This window comes from Falco punctatus (assembly GCF_963210335.1).
Source record: "Falco punctatus genome assembly, chromosome: 11".
NCBI lineage: Eukaryota > Metazoa > Chordata > Aves > Falconiformes > Falconidae > Falco > Falco punctatus.
Window position 1 is genome coordinate 13,753,833 of NC_137591.1, and position 23,536 is coordinate 13,777,368.

General features: G+C 37.4%; 1 protein-coding gene across 1 annotated transcript in view; it reads left to right on the top strand.

Moving 5' to 3' along the window:
* Nucleotides 1–23,536, top strand: part of AK5 (adenylate kinase 5) — a 113,708-nt gene that overhangs the window by 14,913 nt on the left and 75,259 nt on the right. The window contains exons 2-6 of the mRNA XM_080406916.1: nt 377–563; nt 1,543–1,710; nt 8,100–8,269; nt 8,387–8,500; nt 22,782–22,973. Of these exons, the coding sequence (XP_080263042.1) occupies nt 377–563; nt 1,543–1,710; nt 8,100–8,269; nt 8,387–8,500; nt 22,782–22,973 (831 nt within the window). The remainder of the gene's footprint in view (nt 1–376; nt 564–1,542; nt 1,711–8,099; nt 8,270–8,386; nt 8,501–22,781; nt 22,974–23,536) is intronic.

The following is a 23,536-nucleotide window of genomic DNA, read 5'->3' on the forward strand; positions in this document are numbered from 1 at the left end:
ATTTTAGTGTCTGATAGGCTACACAGAATATATAACTTCTGGGGCTCTCTAGTTTATGCATTGGTCTGCGTATAGTTGCCAGTGGTAGTTCTAAGAAAAATGTAGGGAACTTTTTTACTATTTTCAGTTTTTATTACAGTGTGAACAGAAAAATACAAAGACATAGCCACAAGCTTCCTGTTCTGAATCCATTTTGTGACATTGGCAAACCAAAATCCTACAATTTTTGCAGGCCTCACGCTCATGCATTGGCTTGATGTAAGAGTCTGAATATACAAGGAATATGATGTCTCTCAGTGTAAAGTAAAATGCAGAGTAAAAGTGCTTGTTTTTCCTGGCATCTGTCGTAGTGTGTATTTCTGATCTTACGTTGCAGAGTCTGTTGAATGGATTAATGTGTTATAAACCCGATGACCCAATTGAATATTTGGAAAACTGTTTGCAGAAAGTGAAAGAGCTTGGAGGGTCAGAAAAAGTGAAATGGGACACTTTTGTCAGCCCAGAAAAGAAGACCCTGCCTCCACTCAATGGAGGACAATCCAGGAGGTCTTTTTTCAGGAATGGTAATGTATTAAAGTATAAAAATGTTTGTATTTCTTATCATGTGGGTGGTTTTACATCCACTACTGAATTATTTTATACTTCTATAGCAGATCATGCCTCATGCTGATTTTCCTTAGGCAAAGGACTCTAGGATTCTGTTTCCTTGCATTTTGGCATTTTTCTCCTCCCATAATGGATGCTGTGCAGGAGAGGAATTTGTGACCATTTTGCAGCCTAATGATGGGTATTTGCTGTGTAAATGTTTAACACATCAGTGGAAAGATTTATTGTCTCCTACTTAAAACATTTGCAAAGATAAGGGCAGAGTTGATCCAGTGCACTTGGCTTCTATTTTTAGTTGGTCCGTATGGATGATGTACATACTAACTTCAATGCAGTTACACTAGACTGTGTTTCTAGTTTATATTGGAGCTCTAAGCTAAATACAATGTAAACGATAAACTCTTTGAAAAATGCACATCTCATAAAATCTAAGCAGATGTCATACCAATACCTGTAATTATTTTATTTGTAACGGTAACAAAGAGTAATTAGCTCATCTTTCAGTTGCCATAGTTATTGTTCCTTGCCATCCAGCATTTCATTAAACTAATTAGCAAGAATACTGTCTCTGTCTCTCTGGACAACATGTATCACCAAAAGAGTTCAGCTTAACAGTACAGGTTATCTGCACAATACAAGGCTTTTAGTTGCAGAGGACACTGCCGAACTGTGGGTGTTATGGGCAGATTTTCACAGGAAAGCTGATGTGCTTGTAAAGAAACACCAAAGAAAACTTGACTCCTAGTGGTTCCAATTTAATAACTGGGCTAAACAGGAGGAAGAAACATTTAACATAGTAACAGCAAGCACATTGTAAAATTAGGAGATATTTATACTTTATGTTTATTGATTATACTGATTTAAATTTGTGTACACAGTAAATTTTGAGTTTTCTGTGTATTTCCATAATTCCCAGTTTGTCTTACTATTTTACAGTGATGCCTGATAATTCTAACTTCCCATACCGACGGTATGACCGACTTCCTCCAATCCAACAGTTTTCGATAGAAAGTGACACAGACCTCTCTGAAACTGCTGAGTTAATTGAGGAGTACGATGTGTTTGATCCTGTGAGACCTCGACCAAAAATTATTCTTGTCATAGGTATGAAGGCAGAGTCATTTTGACAAGATTTTATCTTTGTTACTTTGCCTTTTTATTTTTTCTGCAAATACATGGAATGCCTATATGTATTTAAATACAATTTTCCCATCTGCTGTAGCAAGTGGTGCAGCCCAGTTAGAGTGTATCAGATGAAATTGTTAGTGCTGAGGATATAACATTCCAACTGTAAGCATTTTAGGGGTTGCAGTGAGCACCTGCGGTCATGTTCTGTAGACTGGATGCCTGTTAGCAGCTGGAGAGCTCATGGTTTGCTTATGGAGCACATCTGCCAGTTTGTTTTAATCAAAAACAAACCTGGCTCATGAATTTCAAGACAACTCCACCATGTGAACCAAAGAGCTCTTCTAAAGCGTGCTGCAGATCTGAATTAAAACACTATCGTAGATGTACTCAAAGCTGCTCACAAAAAAGAATATTTAAAAATAATGCATAAGGCACCTCAAAAAGGTTATAGGGAACAGTTGTCCTTTATATTTAGAACCTTGAAAACTGATCGATATGTCCAGCTGGAGTAAGCATACATAGTCACTGGTCCATTGCACTGATTAATTAATCCATAGATCTATTTGGTGAATTAATCCTGTGCCAACTTCATGGAGAGTAAGCGATCAGCATCAGTTGATTCTTCTGTCTCCCCCAGTTCTCTCTTGCGTCACGTTTAGTGTCCTTTCTAAGCAACTTGTGCTTTCCACCTCAAAGCAGCATACTGTTTATTAAGAAATAGCTGCAGTTTAAGTCTAAGTCAATGTTTTATTTTGTTTCTGAATTTAATTTCTTTGAAATAGTTTCCTTGTCATCTGGGATGTTTGTCTTTCAAAATTTTACCACCAGGCCTAATTCTCTGACTCTCTGGACTGTTTAAATAGTTACAGCACAGGTGCCAGGTGATGGAGAGTCACATTTTTAGTCTATAAAGCCTTATTCATATTAAAGGGAGATACTGCTTCTGTAACATAGTATGTAGTATAGTAAAAGAGAATAGAAATGTCTTCACTGTGATGTAGAGTGGAATCTCCCTTTACAAGAGTATGTAGTGATAGGACAAGGGGTAATGGCTTTAAACTAAAAGAGGGCAGATTTAGATTGAATATTGGGAAGAAATTCTTTCCTGTGAGGGTGGTGAGGCACTGGCACAGGTTTCCCGGAGAAGCTGTGGCTGCCCCATCCCTGGCAGTGCTCAAGGCTAGGCTGGATGGGGCTTGGAGCAGCCTGGTCTGGTGGGAGGTGTCCCTGCCCGGGGAGAGGGCTTGGAACTAGATGGTCTTTAAGGTCCCTTCCAACCCAGACCTTTCTATGATTCTATGATCAACAAGAACAGCATGTCCTCTATGCTCTGCATCCAGCAATTATCCAAAATGTGATACTGGAATATACTGAAAACAGAAAACCAGACATTTTTCTAGATATTTGTGGTATACCACAAGAATTGCCTGGGCATTTGAATTTTCTTTATCTTTTGTTTCGGAATTACAAATCTGAGCATGAAAATCTCTCCATGCACCATTGAACTATAAAGCTTGCATTAGATGGAGAAATAACACGTCTGTCTTTCATCTTAATTAATTAGTTAGCCTTCTTTTTCATAAGGAAAAAAACCTGGCTCCTTTACAGTGACCACAGAAGACTCTTAATGCATTGAAATCCATGTAGCTCTGTTGCAACAGAGTGATGAATGAAAGTTTGATCTAGGTGGGATGAAGAGGGGTTGGCTTTCACCTCTGGAACGGAGTGCAGGGGTGTTTGAAGTGAAATCCTTGAACGCCAGCATGTAGTGAACAGATTATGGATTTTATAGAGCTTTTCTTTGCCCCCATTTATATAAGGAACACTGTAAACATTCCACAAAGGCTATTTCAGGTTTATTTTCCAACTAAGTTCCTTTGAATCTGTCCATTACAGTGTGATCTGATAGAAACACAGTACTATATGTAGCTTAGCAGCTATTGTCCAGTTTTGTACGGTATCAAGACAATTTCTCCCAAATTCAACTTTCTGTTGAGAATGCATGTAAAAACACACACCGGCAAGAATAAAAGAATGGCTAATATATTGAATGAAAGAGAGAATATGAAAAAAAGTGTACTATTATTTCAATAGATAAATGTTTTACATAAACAATGTGTTGCATATTTTTCTGTTTGCATAAAATGCCAGAGAAAACTTAAGTTAAAAAAGGTATTTATGTTCAGTGATAACTAACCGTACTGCCTGACTCAGGTGGTCCTGGTCCCATTCATTGTTGGGGACTGAAATTAACAGAAGTTAAAGACCTGTCTTCTGCTTTGCCTATTAGGTGAACTTTTCTTTAATAATGCATTAGCCCAAGACCTTTTTAATGCTCCCATAAAGGTTTTTATAACTTCTTTGCTTTATGAAATCTGTCATCCTTATAATGAACCAGGTAGCTCCAAGGCAAAAGAGAGGCCACTTATTAAGCTGGGGGTTTCTGTTCTTTTCTGTGCTTGCAGAAAAGGCTTCTGGTGGCATGTAAAGCTATAAAGCTGCAAAGTGAGTATATGACTGGACTTCAGAAAGTCAGGTGGAACCAGCCAAGATGGCACACATCTGAATCACTGGAAAATTAAGTTTCTAAGGCATTATAACACTAGGAAACTAGATTGTGTCTAAAAATGTGTTTCCTAACATATTTTGACAAACACATTTTTACTACTGGTACAGCCTGAGTACAAAGATGTTAAAAAATTAATTACCTGGTGTCATTAGCCTCAGTTCAGTATGTTTTTAAACTGCACTTAATTAAAAATATTAGTTATATTAGAAGAATACATTTTCCTTTTATAGTCAAAGTTTAAAGGACACACCTAGGATAGTGCTGTCAGCAGGTGGCTGGTCCCTTGGTTCATCATATCCAGCCCACAGCTAGATTTTAAAATCATAAGTCTTTTCATAAATCTTATTATTATGTGAATTTGGTTTGATTTTACAACAGTATAAGCAAAATAGAAATTTTATACTTCCATTGACAAAACTAGATTCAAACAACTGCTTTAGTAAAACTTTTTGGGAATACAAATCTTCCCTTGAAACCAGTTAGCAAACATAATTTTAGATGCAACAAGTGTTCTCTAGTCTAGACATCTTCTAAGAAATATGTAAAATAATCACTCTTTTCTTGAATAATGTATAATCTCAGAATAGGTGAAAAGAATAAAAACCAAAAGTGATTTGATTTTCCTTTCTTGTGAACAGTTTGTCAGTATGATTTATCAAAGAAGCGGGAATGGATACATTGTTCAATAAATTATAATGATTTGCTGTGGGAAGTAATTTTGTGTTATCACTTTTCACTTATTTTATTACCTGAATGTTTTCCCCTAGATTGTAAATGGATAATCCCATTTTACTATGAAGGGATGTTTTTGGATTGGGAAAAACAAAATGTAGGAGAAGTTTGTGAACATTAAAGTAAATACTTACTAGGTTTTTTTTCTGCTTGCAATTCAAATTCAAATTGAAAGAACAGAAGTGCCAAACTACACCACTTCTGCGCCACAAACCCTGCCCCGCCCCCTTCCTTCTTTAATGGCAACGCAAAGCTCTCCCTAACAGAAGTGTGAAGTCTACGTAACTGGTTTCAAAACCTTTTTTTTTTTTGACTATTGTATGGTTTTACAGAGACTGATGTTCTGGCATCTTTTGTATCTCTGTTGGAATGCAGATACCATTTTCCTTGTCAAATTTTAAGTTTCTAATGTGCTATATGTTACCTATATATATATATTGAATCTTTATTGTTTCTGGGGTGCAACATAGACTTTTTCAAACTTTTCTGGAGTCTCCAGTGAAATAAGCTGAATTTCCTTCCTTGGAAGTTTTATATCTGAAGGAATTAAGCACAGCATTGGCTTCAGTATGTTTTATAAACCCTTTGCTCTGAAGCACAGTCACAACCTGCTGCCCCTTTTTTTCTTGTAGCTATGATTATTGACTGTAAATAAAGCCACATAAATTCATAGTAATAAATGTTACACATATGTTTAAACACACATATATGAGATATATTATGTATATGTTATGCTTATTAGATTGCAATATGTGGCTCTATATATAGTGAGAGGTTGCTTATGGAAATCTTTCCACGGAGTGAATAGATGTTCCAGTAATGACTAATAATCCTATTCATTCATCTGGCAAACTCTGCTCCATACAAACTGTCAGCAATCACTGAACAATTAGCTGTACTTCTTTGTGCTGTTTTTTCATCTACGTAAGAAAAACGACACTGGGAATCAGTTACTCCAATTCTGCTGTCATTCTAGATTACCAAGAGCCTGTAATAAACTGTAAACTACATGGAATTATCTTGTTTGAACATTTGTATCAGGTGTGTGTTTGATACAGGAGTGAAACACAACGTAAGGTTTGGTGAGATGCAGTTTGTCGTGGGGAAGGCTAAGCGTCCTGCCAAAGGGAGCGAGGACAGCTGAAGCAGAATTGCTTTGTAGCCACTTTAGTGGAGGAGATGATTCCTAGTATATCAGATGCTTGTGTATCTGCAAAAGGGAAACATCCTTTATTCTAACAAAGAGGATAGGTGAACTGTCTGTGAGAGAAAGAGTTCAAACTGAAAAATCTGAGCCTATCTAGATCACCTAGAAGAACTGAAATGGAAGAACACTTGCAAAACCTAACATAATCTGCCAACAGAAGAGAGAAGGCACATGCCTTTTTAGGAGAGTAGCAGCAAGCGGAATGAGGGAAAAATATTTTTCAGTTCTAACCTTACTGTGCAGAGATAATGTATAGTTTTTCTTTCATTTGTGTTTTGTGAACATCTGTAGCTGTATTGACTAGTTGGATGTTACGGATAAATGCTTGTATTTGCATCTGTCTTAACCTGGCTTGATTTAAGCATTATTTAAACTTAAAAAACCTTTTTTCCCCAAGAGTATAACTAAACTGTGGGCAGGGTATGGGAACACCTTAACAATACACAAGTTTCCCTGGGCATTCTGTTCAAATGGTTCCCGATCTGAGTTACAGAGGCCAAGTGGAGTTACCATCACAGCATCAAGGGTACAGAACAGTTCCTGGTGACTAATGGTGACACTGAAAGCTCTCTGAAATGTAATATTGGGACACAGGTTTGAACCTGGTTACACAGAGAATGTCATAACCTTATTGAAGAAATATCCTGCAGTCAGGTCTGTATTAATTATATAAATGCCTAAAAGCTATTTAGGGGAGTAATACAGATAATATGAGAAAGAGTTCCATGATTACTAACAAGAAGCTCATTCTATTCATATTTACTTTCATTACATTGCTGTATTTTTTAAAGTTCATAGAAAATGTAATTATATTTTTAATAAATCTTAATTCTTTATCTGTTGAAATAAAATTCAATGTTCTCACACACAATTCTCCAAAATATAGCTACTTAGTGTTGGGAATTAATATAAAAACATTTGTTTTGATTTTGCTTTGTTGTGCTATTCAATAACGTACACTTTTCCACATAAAACATTTATTTTTTTCAAAACAATTCCCTACTTCTACATACTGGATTCCAGTTTCTCTGTTCTTCACATCATAATGTGTCCTTTCGGTTGAGGTGTAGTCTGACTTTTTTAACATGTGTGCTTGCTTCTGCTGTCCAGAAGCATTCCCTGCTATGTAATGGAGCTGTTTTCTGTGATTTTGACACCTATTCTGTCTGTGCTATATTGAAGGGTCTCTTTATTCTTCAAGTTGTCCAGAAAGGTGAACCTAACAAATTGCTTCTCTATCAGATGCTTCAAGCATCAATACCAGAAGTATGCGTGGTTCAATAAAAGTCCTTGTACCAAATCACTATGGAAATGTCTCAGCTGATTATTTAATTTATTTTTTTTTTTTGTATTTTAAAATTAGAAAACCTCAGAAACTCATGCAAGCATATTTAGAAGCAGATTTTATTAGTTCCATTTCATGACTACTCCATTGATTTAATCGGCTTATCTAACCAAGCGTGATTCTTTCTGATATGAGTACACTTCAGAGTATCTGACTATCTTTGGATTAACAGATTTCAAGAAGGGACCAGTTCATTTGTCTGCTCCTCTACTAGCAGTGAAGAAAAATTCCTTTCCAGGAAGCTTTAGAATGAAGTCAAGCCTAAAAGAGTGTTTTATTTTTAATTCACAAGTAGATTTGTATTCTTTTGGGTTTTTTACTTCATTATACAAACTGTTACCTCTAAGATCAGGTAGATGAGACCCATTTCTAATGGCTGGTAAAAAGTCATGCAACTGCAAGATTTGGTCTAATAATGGTTGGAAAACTGGTGCTGGTAGCAGAGATTTCAGGTGTGATTGGGTACTTCTGATGAAAGATTAATTTAATGTTTTGCTTATAATTAACAATAGGTGGCCCAGGAAGTGGTAAAGGAACACAGAGTTTGAAAATAGCAGAACGTTACGGATTTAACTACATATCAGTTGGTGAATTGTTAAGGAAGAAGATCCACAGCACAAGCAGCAATAGAAAATGGAGCCTAATTGCCAAAATAATTACTACTGGAGAACTGGCCCCTCAGGTACAGTGTATCCTGTGTTAGTGTTTACTTTTGAAGGAATTGTACATGCTGTATTAATGTGCACCAAGAAAACCTCCTTTACAATATTAAATAAATAATTTCTTTTCTCTGTGAAAGGAAACAACCATAACTGAGATAAAGCAGAGATTAATGCAGATCCCTGATGAAGATGGTATAGTGATTGATGGATTTCCTAGAGATGTTGCCCAGGCAATCTCCTTTGAGGACCAAGTAAGAGATTGGTTTTATTCTTAAAATAACTTACATATCTCTACAACAGTTAAGCTTCTTGAAATCATCAGTCAGATTCCAAGAAAGACTAGATGTTATTTCTAAATGAGCATTGCTCTTTAAATCTTTGCAGATCCATAATTACAGGTTGACAAAAGGTTATTCTTTTGGTTTATGTTATATTACATCCTGTCTGAAGGCAGAGTATTTTGTAAAAAGACAATGTGATAATAAAACCAATAATCCAGGCCTCTCTTCTCAGTATTGAAAATTCTCTCATGAAGAAGAAAATAACAACAAATCTAACCATATTTTTTTCTCTTAGTGATTTAGGAAGGAAGAAGACATTACATTTCCATATCTATTTGTTCAATTTAATCTACATTAAGAGAAATATACCTAAATCGATTTATATCTTCACAATGCTTTTAATCTCACGTTTATTACAGTGCATTGAAAAGGCTGGAATAAAGTAAGGGATAAAACTGCCTGTGTTTTGCAAGTTTTTGTACCAGAAATGATGCTCTTTTTTTAGAAATTTAGATCATTTTGTTTATTCTAAACTACAGTTCTAAGGTTTAGTCAGCTAAAGCTGCATTCCCAAGTTCTATTCACATGTTGTTTTTCATGTGTGTATTTTAAACTAATCTAAAAATACTTAAATGCAGTGGAAAAACAAACAGCTTATGTCATTTTCTGATCAAGTGCTGTTAACATAACAGTTACGGTCACAAGTAAAGGTTGCAGTTTCAGTGCTGAATTTTTAGAGTGCCTTCATGCAGAGCATTTCAAAGTCCTTCACAATTGCTGGTGTGCTGCCATTTCTGTACTTTGAATTCTAAGTGGCATTGCCAAGACAGAAGTAACGAAAGAAAGCAGCTAATGAGGCATTTCATTAGTGTGCTTTTATGAGGTATTATTCTGGGCAAAATTTAGAAGACTGAATTGAGGAAATTAAAGGAAACAGACAAAACAGTTATTACAGAAAATAGCAGTGACTGCCAGCTATATCTCCTTATAATTAACAAAAGAGAAAATTGACTATTTTATAAATGAAACAGCAGAAATTCAGGCTTAATGGTCATTTCCTTGCCTTATGTTTTTGGTCCAGTATATATAGTGACCCAAGTGCATTTCTTGGTGTTACAATTTTGTGCTGATGTTGTGTTTGATGAAAGAATGCGGGATGTGGAACTGGAAGAACTGACAGGAGTTACATTAAGTGCTTTGTGTTATGCTAGAGTCAGAATCTCCTTCTACAAAGAAAACCCAGTTAACACTTGAGCACCCATCATAGGGTCCATTAGTAACACCACTAAGAAGTGGAGTCCAGGAGGTAATAGAAAAAGCTCAGGCAGTAAGTACTGTGCCGTAGAAGGGGAGAAAGGTGGACACTGTTTCATGTGTGTTTGAACCCTCCCTTTGCACCGTTTTAATATGTTTTTATAGTATTTCCTCATTTAACTTGAAATATTCCCCTCTGCCAGCCAGGCTAGCTCCTGTAGAAAACTATATGGAAAAAAGATTGATACAATGACAGATCATAGAAATCTGAAATTTGGCTCCTTCTTAGTATGTGCTGTTGCTTCAGGGATGCTGAAGACTGGTCTTATTTTTTTTTAGAGAAATGAGAGGATGGATTTAGTCATTTGAGACCTGACTACATATATTCCTTCATATATTCCTTCATTTTCAGTCTAATGGGATTTACTAAATCATACTCATCAAAACCTGATTCTGCCTGAAAGATGTATGACTATACGATCTCTAAAGAAATCCCAGAACACTTCGTATAGGGCCACATTTCAATCTTACCTGTTCTAAAATAAATAAGGAAAAGGAAAGAAGGAACCATAGAGTTTTTGTAGGAGCGTGGGAAAGAAAATTTGGTATGTTTAAGCTCCCCATTTTTCACCTATGTTTGCAGTAACCTCTTACATGAGCATATGTCTAAGGCCATGGAAATAAATGTACAAAGATGTACATATTGCAACATACAACATCTATTTAATCCTGTGGGATATATGAAGTGTTTTGTCTTGGGTTGAAATCTTAAGAAAATAAAATACATTTGTTTCTTTAAAATTCTCTGTTTAGTAAGCTGTAATGCTACAAACAAAAGTAAAAAGGTCTTGTGGTAAGGAAAGGGGACCATCAGCAGACATGGCACCCATCTTCACAGGATGAGGCTGACAGTAATCCGTGGCATGTCAGGTTATTTACATTAACATGCTAACATTTTTAAGGCATTCAGGGAACCCTTAATGGGAAGTGCAGTTGAGTTGTGGAGAATTCAGTAATTAACTGTTATGATAATTTGTACAGGTCTGCAATTAAAGATGCTGCGGGTGTTTTCCACAGCTTAGAAATGTTACAGCTTTCTTGCTAGCAGTGTGTAGGAGAATAGAACGGAATTGTTCTCATTAGCCAGAAGTGAGAGGAGGAGAAATAATGAGTTGAAATTTCAGCAAAGTAAGTTTTGATTAAATAGTAAGACACTTTATAATTAGAAGATCTATTAAGCAATGGAACATCCTTCTGAAGAAAATGGTGAAATCTGACAAAATGCAAATAGTTAAATCACATTAATCTGTAATTGTTGTGGTTTAACCCCAGCTAGCAACTAAGCACCACACAGCTGCTCACTCACTCCTCCCTGGTGGGATGGGGAAGAGAATCAAAAGAGTGAAAGTGAGAAAACTTGTGGGATGGGATAAAGAGAGTTTACTAAGTAAAGCAAAAGCTGTGCACACAAGCAAAGCAAAATAAGGAATTCATTCCCTGCTTCCCAGCAGCAGGCAGGTGTTCAGTGGTTACTTGGGAAGACAAATGCCATTACTCTGAACATCCCCCCCTTCCTTCTTTTCCCCCCAGCTTTATATGCTGAGTACGACATCATATGGTATGGAATATCCCTTTGGTCAGGTGGGGTCGGCTGTCCCAGCTGTGTCCCCTCCCAGCTTGTTGTGCCCCCCCAGCCTGCTCGCTGGTGGGGTGGGGTGAGAAGCTGAAAAGGCCTTGACGCTGTGTGAGCACCGCTCAGCAGTGGCTAAAATGTCTGTGTTATCAACACTGGTTTTCAGCACAAATATAAAACATCGCCTCATCCTAGCTACTGTGAAGAAAATTAACTCTGTCCCAGCTAAAACCAGCACAGTAATACACATGCCTTATTCTTACAAAGATATCCCCTGTAGAACACTTGGGATCTGTTGATAAAGAGTTCTGAATAAGAACTGTTATTGTTGTCACTCATTTTGTCATGGGTGAACACTTATTCTTACAGATGTTCTCTTTGAGACCGTTGCATGCTTATGTGCCTTAAAACAGCAGAAAAGGTTGTGTGACACAAGCCATTTTGAAGGCTACATTTAGGGCAAGTGCCAAAAGATCCATGAAGTAGGAGTTAACTATTTACTTAACTGTTTTCCCTCATTCATGATGCCTTCACCAGCTGTTAATTGTTTTGATTAAAAGGGTTCAAAAATGCCATTGTGTGCTTTTGAACAGTGACTTTACATTACTACTCATTCCGTAAAGCAGCTAGAACACTTTTGGCTTTTCACAGAACCATAGAATCATAGAATGGTTTGGGCTGGAAGGGACCTTAAAGATCATGTAGTTCCAAGCCCCCTGCCCTGGGCAGGGACACCTTCCACCAGACCAGGCTGCTCCAAGCCCCATCCAGCCTGGCCTTGAGCACTGCCAGGGATGGGGCAGCCCCGGCTTGATGGGCAACCTGTGCCAGTGCCTCACCACCCTCACAGGAAAGAATTTCTTCCCAATATCTAACCTAAATCTGCCCTCTTTTAGTTTAAAACCATTAACCCTTTTCCTGTCATTACAGTCCGTACTAAAAAGTCTGTCCCCATCTTTCTTACAAGCCCCTGTCAGGTACTGGAAGGTCGCTATAAGGAGCCTTCTCTTCTCCAGGCTGAACAACCCCAAGTCTCTCAGCCTGTCTTCATAGGAGAGGTGCTTCAGCCCTCTGATCATCTTTGTGGCCCTCCTCTGGACTTGTCCCAGCAGGTCCATTTTATGCTTTATTTTATGATGTAACTTAAAATAATGATGGTAAGTTTGTATAAGGGTAAACAGAATATGCTGGCTTTCTCAGTTCTTTCAGCCATATAGGATATAGAGCAGGTGCCAGTGGGAGGAATGAGCAGCAGGGACAAGGGTGACTGTTGATTTATCCTTTGTCATATGTTGGGATGCATATTCATCATGTGTAATCCCATGGAAGTTTGAAATAAGCAAAGCAGCATTCATTTTAAAAGTGGTGTTTCCCACTGTATTGCCTTTTTCCTTTGCCTTTGTTTACACAGACAGAAACAAACTCCAAGAATATATGTAGTAATACCAAAAATAAACTGTGTGGGGAAAATGTGAAGGACAAGTTATTAAACTGAATGGAAACTGAGATGAGTAATACAAGATATTGAGAGAGTGCTGGAACAGAAACTTAACAAATGTGAGGAAAAAAGGAGGTCTATAAACAAAACAGGCTACAGAACCCTATCATTGTAGTTCAAGAAAGCATGTCTGGTCTTTGTTGTTGTTCCTGTTTTGTGAGGCATGATGCACTTGGGGTCAAGAAAGTATCTGGACCCATAAAGAGCCGAAAGGTCAAAACTTGGACTAGATGTGAGCTGGCCGCAGTGGTCAGAGAAAGGTGGACCAGGAGAGAGCCTGTACATTTTTTCATCTAAGCCATGTCACATCCCCTTTCTCCACCAGTGCGTGTTGTGGAAGGCAGGTGATGAGCAATGGAAGGACAAGGCACAAAGGGCATGAAGTCTGTCTGGGTCCCAAACATTAACACTGTAGTTCCTGAATGCTACTTAATGAAACTTTTTGGATATATTATTACATGGCTTTCACCAGCAAGAACTGTGCTGAGTTATTCGAAAGACAAACTAATTTATATTGGAAATAGTTCACCATATTCGTGGCTGTCCTGGTTTCAGCTGGGAAGGAGTTAATTATCTTCATAGGAGCTAGTGCGGTGCTGTGTTTTGGCTTTGATGTGAGACTTTTCAGTTCCTCAGGCCTTGTCAGCGAAAAGGCTGGAGGGGCACAGGGAATTGGGAGGGGACACCGCCAGGTCAGCGGACCCAAACTAGCCAAAGCGGTATTCCATACCACGGGGCGCGTGCCTGCTGTATGTGCCTGGGGGGTTGGCTGGGGTGGGCAGGTCATTGCTCAGGAACTGGCTGTTGTGTACCATGTGTTTCTTTCTTCCTTTCCTTCTGGATTTTATTCTTTACCTTCCCCTTCTCATTATAACTGTTACTGTCATCGTTATGATTGTTCTTTCATTTTTATTCTGTTTCAATTATTAAATTGTTCTTATCTCAACCCTCGGGTTTTACATTCCTTTCCAACTCTCCTCCCATCCCTGGGGGAGAGGGGGCAGTAAGCGAGTGGCTGCGTGGTACGTGGTTACCAGCCGGGGTTAACCATGACAGTAGTGGAAAAGGAAAAGGTCAGCTAAGGTGCCTGGTTTCTTTCGCAGGCCCATGCAAAATCTAACTGTGCTGTGTTTGCAGACATCTCTAATGTGACAAACTTTCTGCTAAAATAATTTCTTCAGTTTTATGGCTCACATAGCTGTTAGTGAGACTTGACACTATTTGAGCTTTCATAATCTCTTCATTTTGTGAAAATATCAAATGGGTAACGTATATGTCTGAACTCTAGTTACAGTACGTGCCGTGTATAATGTTCTAGTATAGAAATACACAATGATAATGAATTCTTGTTGAACTTTGCTTGTAATTGCTCTTGGTACTACCAGCACATTTTTATCCCTTTGACTAATCCAGAAGCTGAACTTTTCTCTGGGAAAAAATGTTATTTTTAGTAAATGAGTCAAAGCAAACCAACCTATGCTAACATTCCCAAACATAGGTATAGATAAAAAATGACAATTTCTTCCTTATTATGTTGCCAAACTCTCATGTGGACAGTAAGTTCTCAACGTGTTGCTAGGCAGAATTGTATTAAGACGCATTGCACCTCAGTGACTAAAGTCCCTAAGATAACGTAATGTATCATTTGCAACACTCATAGTATTTCTCTTTCTGCTCAGATCTAGGAACCAGAAGTAACAAACACTGCTTCCAAGCAATAATATCACTCTGGAATAAGTGGATTAAAAAGCACTTTACGTATCTGAGGAATTTTACATTTGAATTACAAGCTTTTCTTCCCTATCTGTCACTGAGTTTTGTTAATATCACTGTTCATATCATCCACATCTTTTGAGCAGGAAAGAAGCCTTTAAGATGTATTCAGTGATGTTTTCAGGTTTTCAGCAGTGCTTGCCAATCAACAGCAGCTCTGCCATTCTGGTCACTTACACCAGCTTCATTCCTTAATGGTCATCTACTCGTTGGAGACTCCATTGCTGCCTGTGAGAACCCATAGCCATGAGCACTGCATTTTTCTCTCAGTTTCAGTTTTCTTGAAGTTGTTATCTAAGTTAAAATAAATGGCTTTAAAATAAAAAAAATATTTTAATCATTATTAATTGTAATAAAGTAATAATAAATCTAATAGTAATGATTTTTAATTATTATTTCAAATACAGCCTGTATTTTTCTCTTTGAAAACTAAATACATGACACATAAGTTCTGTCATTGGAAGTCTTGGATTGTTGCCCATTCCTGACTCTTCCCATTCCTTAATTCCAGAAAGCAGAGTCAATACTGCCAACGCTTCCAATAGGGGTACTTTTAATAAAGCCCTGAAGTCATGTGACTGTGAGAATCTCAGTTCTCACTTTAAAACAAAGTTCCAAGCAGTCATGGTTGTGAAGAAAAAAATGAAAACATGAATTTAAATGTCTTAAAAGCAAACAGAACTTCCATTTTATGTATTTGTTTTAAATATATGTTAATTTCTGGATTTTGATAATTTCAAAATCCTTTTGCCTAGTAGTACAGATTTAGTATTAATTTATTTAGCCTTTCAGTTTGAGCCTAGGCATAAAGCTATCCTAAATCACAAATTTCTAGTGTGTCCATGATCTCTGCTGAGTGCAAATAGTAGTAAGGTGTTTAGATTCCAAGCACACATTTGAAAATGCCAAGGAGAAAATGGTTTATTTACCATTAACCTGTCAGCTTGAAATTCAGCGTGTCACCTACAGTACCAGCATGCTCGAGCATGCTAAATATCTTCCTCTCCAGTAAGACTGTAATGAAATGCCTCTGTGTGTTGAACTCAAATGACTTGTAAAGAAGAAACTTCAGTTTGACTTTCTGTGTAATCTCTCACATGGCAATAAGTTTTTACTATTCCCAGGAGAAACAATTTTTCACTTCAGTATTTTACAGTTGCTTTCAATTACTGCTTTGGTTTAGTTGTTTTTTTTCCCCACTTTCAGTTATTCATAGTATAATTTTCAGTAATTCCTTCACCAACATTAACCTTGTTAGTTCCAATAGAGTTAAGTACCGATTAAGTTTGCTTAAAAAATATTAATTGTAAATTTTGTTACTAGTGAAAGGAAATGTGTAACAGGTATTAGAATTAATGAATATTCATTAATGAATATAATTTAATTCCCGGATAAAAGATACTGTTTTTAAAAAATGATCCTAAAAATATTTTTGTATTATGTGGTCTGACTGACAAGACTATATTTGAAGAAGTAAAATCTTAATTTAAATAATAAACAGAGGCAGTAAATTTTATCTCATTCTTTATGTAAAATGTCCTTAAGAATATTCATAAATGCACTACACCCACAAAGAATAACTAGTTCATCTTGGCTGTGATTCAAGTTAATTTTTTAACTCCCAAATATATTCCCTATGAAAATTATTATGGGAATTAATTGTGCTAAAGTAGAACTATGTAGATGGCACAGTACAGGATGCTGGGAAAAACTGACTTGTCCTCTCACAGCCTCACAGGCTAAGGACAGCAGTACTCCAAGTCTGATACTTAAACCTCCAAGCAGAAATGATGTCTGCAGTCCCATCAAAGTTTGATATAGGTGTTTGTGGCTGCCTGACCTATGGCAGTCCAGCTGCCAAGCTTATGCTCTGCTGAGACCTCATAGGAAACTGCTCTGTCACTGGCCAAGAGTGTGTGCTCTGGAACAGCTAGGAAAATGAGTGCAACCTTTCTGTGAGTCTTCTTAAGGGGAAAGGGGAAACCTTTGCAACAGGTTTTTGTTCTGGTAGAGGTGTTTCTTCTGCATTATGGTCTGTGTGTCTTCTCCATTTCATTCCCTCCTAAACTTTATCTCCCTTTTCCCAAATCTCCACTTTATTGTTCCAGGCTGATAAGCCTCAGGTACAGTCCTCTCCACTGGATAGATGTACTCAGTCATCTGTATGGGGAGTGGGAGGGCTAGCACATCAGCAGGCTGCATTGCTGTGGTTCCTCTCATTCGTTCTCTTTGGCCCTGTGAGTTTTACATTGCTTTCTTATAGCCAAGACTGAGTAGGAAGCCTGTGGAATGGTCTTAAAATTGTTTCTCTCCTCCCCTGGAAGCTACACAGTCTCCTCAGAAAGGCAAGCAGTAGTTCAGTTTGCTGCTGGGTAAGAGATCCTAGACCTCAGGTCTCTATTTTTCTGGACAAGGGCTCTTCTCTGTTAGCCAAACTAGCCAAAGGAGAGCTCATCCATTGCTGTTCTTTAACCCTCAGGAGAGGGCCTGATGTTCTTGAGAGTAGATGGAGGTGCTTGGTGAGCAGTTCTGAACCAGAGGTCTGCTTAGACCTTTGTTTATAGCCTTAGCCTTAGTGTTTACAGATAGGGCCTATTGACTAGCTGTCCTACACAGGTGGAAATCTGAACCAGTTGTCCCTAAAGACACATGCCTCTCTTACCTAATTATGTAGTCTGAGCAGTTTGCTGGAAGTTTATCTCTTGAGCAGTGTAAATATAGTTCAAAAGCAGTTAGCAGAAAAAAATCTGTCAGCAGGATTCATTCTTTGACAACATGATTAATGATTTTGTTTTACTAAAACAAGAAAAACTTATGCAAACAGTCTAGTAACCCAGCAGAGATGGAACTATAAAAAGCAAATCAGTAATCACAAGGGAGAGCACCCATGCAATGGACATAAACTAGCTTGCTAGTAACCTTTACCAATTAGAATAAAATGCAGTTAAATTAATGACAATTGTTCATGAGCTGTCAGTTAAGTTTTCTCTAGAGTATCTAGTAGAACATACCAGGAATTAAGAAACAGAGCAATTTTGTCTTTTGCCTAATGAGGCATAATGAGAGAGAGTGTAATCATCTAATTTCTAGCAAACAGCCACACTACTGTCACTAACAAGAGAAGATGTAGAAGATGTCCCCAGAGAGAAGAGAGCATCTTTCCACTTATACTGCCTTATGTCAATAACACCACTGACTTGCATGGAATTACTCTCAATTTACTCCTAGTTCCAGTTTAGGAAGGAGATCTAGACCCAAAGAGAATAGAATTTACTGTTCTAAAAAATGAGAGGATGTACCGACCAGTTTTATTCTGACTTGTACACCATATGCTCTTTGTCGCATTTAAAATTCAGAAGGTTGTGAATAACCAGAAAGCTGTCTGCTCACACAGGCAAAGATTCTCCCTTCTGCTGAGTTCCAGTTATTAAGTAATCAAATTCACTTCCCTGAGCCCCACAGTCCTTCCTCACCTGCATTTCTGGACATGAATAAGACCTTCTGCCTTCAGCACAAGATGAGTGTGCTATGGGAAATCAGCGTGAGGGAATCCAGTTCTTCTGTCTGTGCTGGTTCTGTACACCTTTTCTACAAGCTGAGTCTGGGAATAAAACTGATTCCCTAGTCATAAAACTCAAAAACAGTTAGTTCTGAGTTTAAAAAATAGGTTTGTTTCCAAATAAGTAATGAAAAAAACCTTTCCTTTGTTAGAAAAAAGCAGATTGTACTTATATTTACGTAGAAGAACTAGATGTGTTTCTGGAGAAGTAATCCCAGATGTCCATATGTTCACGCTAGCCTGTTACATTCCAGTTTAAAGTATTTATAAGCATGCCTTGCAGGCAGGTGCAGTTGAGGTAAGTGGAAGCAGGGTGGTTCATGAGAACAGGAGTGAAACATCAATAGCATTTCAAGGGTTTACCCTGAAGGCTGTAAATACATGTAGGAGAAATATATTTAAGTGATATAAGGTCTGTATGCCTATGGATATAGAAGAGATATTACACTTTTGTGCATCTAAAACCAAGCAAAGGCTTCTATTTATTAAATGGTTTTCAACTACTTTCTGATGATAAAGTTGCATATTTTGCAGGTAAAGGATGAATTCATCACATAATCAGAATCTGCTTCATATTCCTACCAGAAACATGCTTGAATTACTTTTTTTTTCCACTTCAGAAAACCTTTCAGACAACACTGCATTTGAAACTAGACTTCTTGAACTAAGGATTTTAAACCATTGTTTTCATTGACATTTTATTTCTGTGAGTGAAATGTATTTCAAATTACAAAAGCCAGAGTGGAAAAAATAGTTTTAGTTTCTTGGGTTTTGATACTATATTTTGGTATTGTTGCCATTACTAGTCAAAAAATTAAGAACAACAGTACTCAGCTCCTGTAGAGAATTTTCAATTTTAAAAAGCAATAGGAAATAATTAAAACCTTATTTATTTCACCCATAATTACTGTGCTGTACCTCATTATTATCCTTATTTTAGAATTAGAGAAAAAAGAGAAAAATTAGGCCCAGGTCGTGCTTTCCTATTTTCTTAAAAAGGAACTGACCTTTGAAGCTGGTGCAGTTTGTGGGAACTAAGCAGATGAGGACCTGCACACCTGGTGGTGTCATGGTGGCATTCAGATCCTTTCCCTGCTGTGGGGCTGCACTTACTCAGCCACAGTTTCTTTAAAGACCTGAGACTGACTGTGGAAAGCTGCACTGTCATGTTTGTGTGAAACAGGAGACCTTCCCTTTGTCTCCTTCCTCTTTTTCCTTTTGGGTTAATAATTTCATAAATGATCTATTTATTCTAATTTCTCTAAGGTTTGATGCTGTATGTGAAGTTATTTAATATGCAAAAGCTTAAGTTCTATACTTGGGGAGGTCTGGTATGACTGCACAGACCTCACAACGTGGTAGATGCTAGTCCTGAAGACATTTGGGAGTGAATGTTGAAAGTGAGAAGGCTGGCTACAGCTTGAAGCGTCTAAAGATCTCTTAATTTCTTCACTGTTATTAGGATCCATGGAAATGGAAATGCTAAATAAAATTACTCACTTGTATAAACTCCTTTTGTCCTTCACTCTACTAGATCCCTGATTTGCAGTTATAATCTCTGAGTCCCTGTGTAATGTGTGTTAGGAAGCTCCAATAAGCTGAATATCCACTCTGGGACTTAAGATGCCTCCGTCCTCAGTCTGCTGCAACGTGCATCAGCCATTCCCTTTCATGAGATAGTGTTCCATGACCTAAAAGGCTTTGAAATCTGTAGCATTTTCTTTCAGAATCTACCTGTGTCATAAGTTGGATTTCTTTACTACTGTATGCTCTTTACGTTCCCAAATTCCTCATTATGCTTCTACTATTAATGAAGCAACCTTAATTTAACAGAGCTACTTTTAATAATGCCCATATTGCATGAAAGCCTTACATAGAAACTTACTTTCATAGTCTTCCATGTGAATAACTATGTGCCTTAAAGTTCTTATGTAATAGTAAAATTGTCATAATTAATTCATCCCGTGAAAGGACAGAGTAACTCTATCAATTATGTATTTAGAGTAGTCTGAAAAGGGGAAGAAATATACTCGTTTTGTTGACCTAGAGGTACATGTGTTAGAAGTAGGAGAGAGCTTCTGTCCCTCTGGCAGTTATTTAAAAAAAATAATTTCAAGGTTAATTGTTTCAAAATCTAATAGATACTCATTAAAAATAACCAGAATTAGTATTTTGGGGGTTTTAGTTTGTGTCCTCATATCTGCGATCATCTACAAAGTGTGCAAAAATAATTTGGTTTTCTTTAAAGCCCTGTTTAATTATCTGTAATGATAGAGGCCACCATCCTGCTTGCTAGTGCTGCTTGTCAAACTGTCCTTTATTGTCTGAAAATGGCTTAGCTTTTTAGCCACTTTCTGCTTCCTAATCTCTGTATTGTACTCTGTCAGTGACCTCCTTTGTAAAGGCTAATGACCATCACCCCAGTTTTGAAAAGTTGTTTTGTTTGGCTTCAGAAGAACCTTTTTGTGTTCAGACTGCCAGGAGAAAAGTCCAGACTGTGCTTCAGGTTATGTTCCCTCAAATGACAGAAGCCCAGCTAGATGGGAATTTTTTTATTAAACTTGGTTATTAATTTTTCAGATTTTCCACCTGTGAAGTCTTGACTATTCACTCTAGTATATGGTTGTCTTTAGGCAATTCAACATCCTTGGGTAGAGGGACCTAGATATAAAGAGTATTCAGAAGCATAATTGGTTTGTTCTGGCCCTCAAAAACAATGTAATAATAACAACTGTATAATGAGCATAAAGATATACATCAGTTCCTTCTTTATGCAGTGGTAGTTAGAATCCAAGTAGATGTTTTGCTGATTCTTTTGTTTAGCTCAACTTTGACTATCCAATTTACATAGTATCAAGCTGAACAAAGACAAAATTATTCTGTAGATAGGAAACATGAGAAAAATGGCTATTTAGTATTCTTGGGCATCTGCCGTCATTTGTAATGTAACTAGATTCTGTAATTTCTAGAATAGTAAGCTATTTTTTTTACTAATATTAGTTAAAATTAAAGTATGAACTTTTTTTTAGGTAAGTAAAATGAGCAGAAATTACTTTGTGCTTGTATGTGAGAACAAATAAACCCTTTCTAATCTGTAATCAGGTAAAAACTTGCTCAGTACAACAGAGTTTGTTTTTATCTCAGATGCTTCTTACAGAGAATTCTAATATGTCTTAAAAGGCAAAACTAAGCTAGCGAGAAAAAGTTTTTTAGATGAGTTTTTAAAGAGAGGTAGGTTTCTTTATAGCAACTGGGTAGAGGAAAGAAAAAAATCTTACGATCTTACAAATATGGTTAATATATACTTGTAACCCCATTTTTTAAATCCTGTGAACTCAGGTGTCTGAGTGACTTTACAACAAGAGGAGATGACCTCAAGTTGTGCCAGGGGAGGTTTAGATTGAATATTAGGAAAAATTTCTTCACAGAAAGGGTTGTCAAGCATTGGAAGAGGCTGCCCAGAGAAGTGGTTGTCTCACCATCCCTGGAGATCTTTACAAGATGGGTAGATGTGGCACTTAAGAAACATGGTTTAGTGCTGGACATGGCAGTATTAGGTTTGTGGTTGGACTTGCTGAACTTAAAGATCTTTTCCAGCCTAAATGATTCTATGAGTTGTGGTTTTTCCACCACATGTACTAAATAGTGGTGACCTCTGAAGATTGCATGTGAGCATTTAGCAGGATTTCTAAGAGAGCAGGCCTATCATTGCTTTTCCCCCTTCAGGCACCAGAGGTATCTCTTCTGTAACTGTTTGATAGCATGAGTAACCAAAATTTATGAACACCGGAAGCCATGAAGGCAACTTGAATTTAACTGGGAAAGAGCTAAACTTCCACAAAATTGTTTTCTCATTGCTGTAAGGATGTAATTCTTGAACTTTTAAGTGCAGGCATGGCTGTGACATAAAACTGCTCACCACACAGACCAAAAAGGATAGGAGAAAATAAAATCCTCTTGACTAACAAACCTAACCCCGTGAAAAGTGCACTGGGACAAGATTCAGAGAAACAGAGAAAGCATTACAAGAAACCGTGGATCTTGAAACCAGGTGTATTTTCACCTGGTCCTAGGCATCAGTTAGCTTCATAGTGGCCGCTGGATTTTAAATACCAACTTACTTAAAGGCTTTTTAGGTGGTAACCACACAACCACTTTCCTGCACAATATGAAACATTTATATTTAGCTTGTTTTAAAGATTTTTAATTTTAGCTAGAGGAACTTTCTGGTAATGCAAATGATGAATGTAGTCTAAAGAAGGTTTCTGGGGTGAGGTAAAATTTTTTCATTAAACTTTTTCCTTAACATCTCAGGTGAAACAAATTGACTAACCTTCACATAAGATAAGCCCCTCCTTAAGTCTTCCTATTTCCCTTAAAAAGAACAACAGAAAATGAATGACTTGACAATCAGGTTCCAACTTATGCAGAAGTAGCGTATCTGAGCTTCACCTAATAATGGAATTGCTCAGTTCTGTTGTGCTGGGTAGTCAGTCAGCTTAATCACAGACTTCTTGAATTGCTCTTTCCACAGATTTGTACCCCAGATTTGGTGGTGTTTCTGGCATGTTCCAATCAAAGGCTGAAAGAAAGGTTACTGAAGCGTGCTGAACAGCAAGGCAGACCTGATGATAACCTGAAAGCCACTCAAAGAAGACTAATGAATTTCAAGCAGAATGCCGTCCCGTTGGTTAAATATTTCCAGGAAAAAGGACTAATCATCACAGTAAGTCCTTTAGTATATATACACCTCTGAAACCTGAATTGTTGTGGTTATACTTGGCTTCTTGGACCTTTTGCTTTAAGATAGGCTAGACAAGTCAAATTATGTTTTAGGTATTCAGCATGGTTATTGAATGCAAACTTCCAGTTTGCTGAGAGAGTATTTTCTGCAAAATTCAGTAACAAGCAGAATTAATGTGCATGTAGATGACATGGTAAGCACCATGTCAATTCTTTGCTGTGAGCATGAATTGCTTCACCAACTAGTTGCAAACCCTTTGCTCAGAAATTACTTGTGTGAAGGAAGAGCTTGCTTTGGAACACTGGTTGCTATTCCGGTGCCAGCAGTTTCATCCCTAGCAAATAGTAATGTACTTTTTGGATGGTTGTCTTGAGAGGGGAGGAAAGCAGAAAACAATTACATTCCAACAGAAAGTGCATCTTGTCTTGGATTTAATCAATACAGATTCTTCAAAGAAATAGATAGATCTGGCTGTTGACTGACTCCAGTAAATAATAAATCCTTAGGTTATCTTATCATGGTTTAAATATGCCATATAGTGTGGT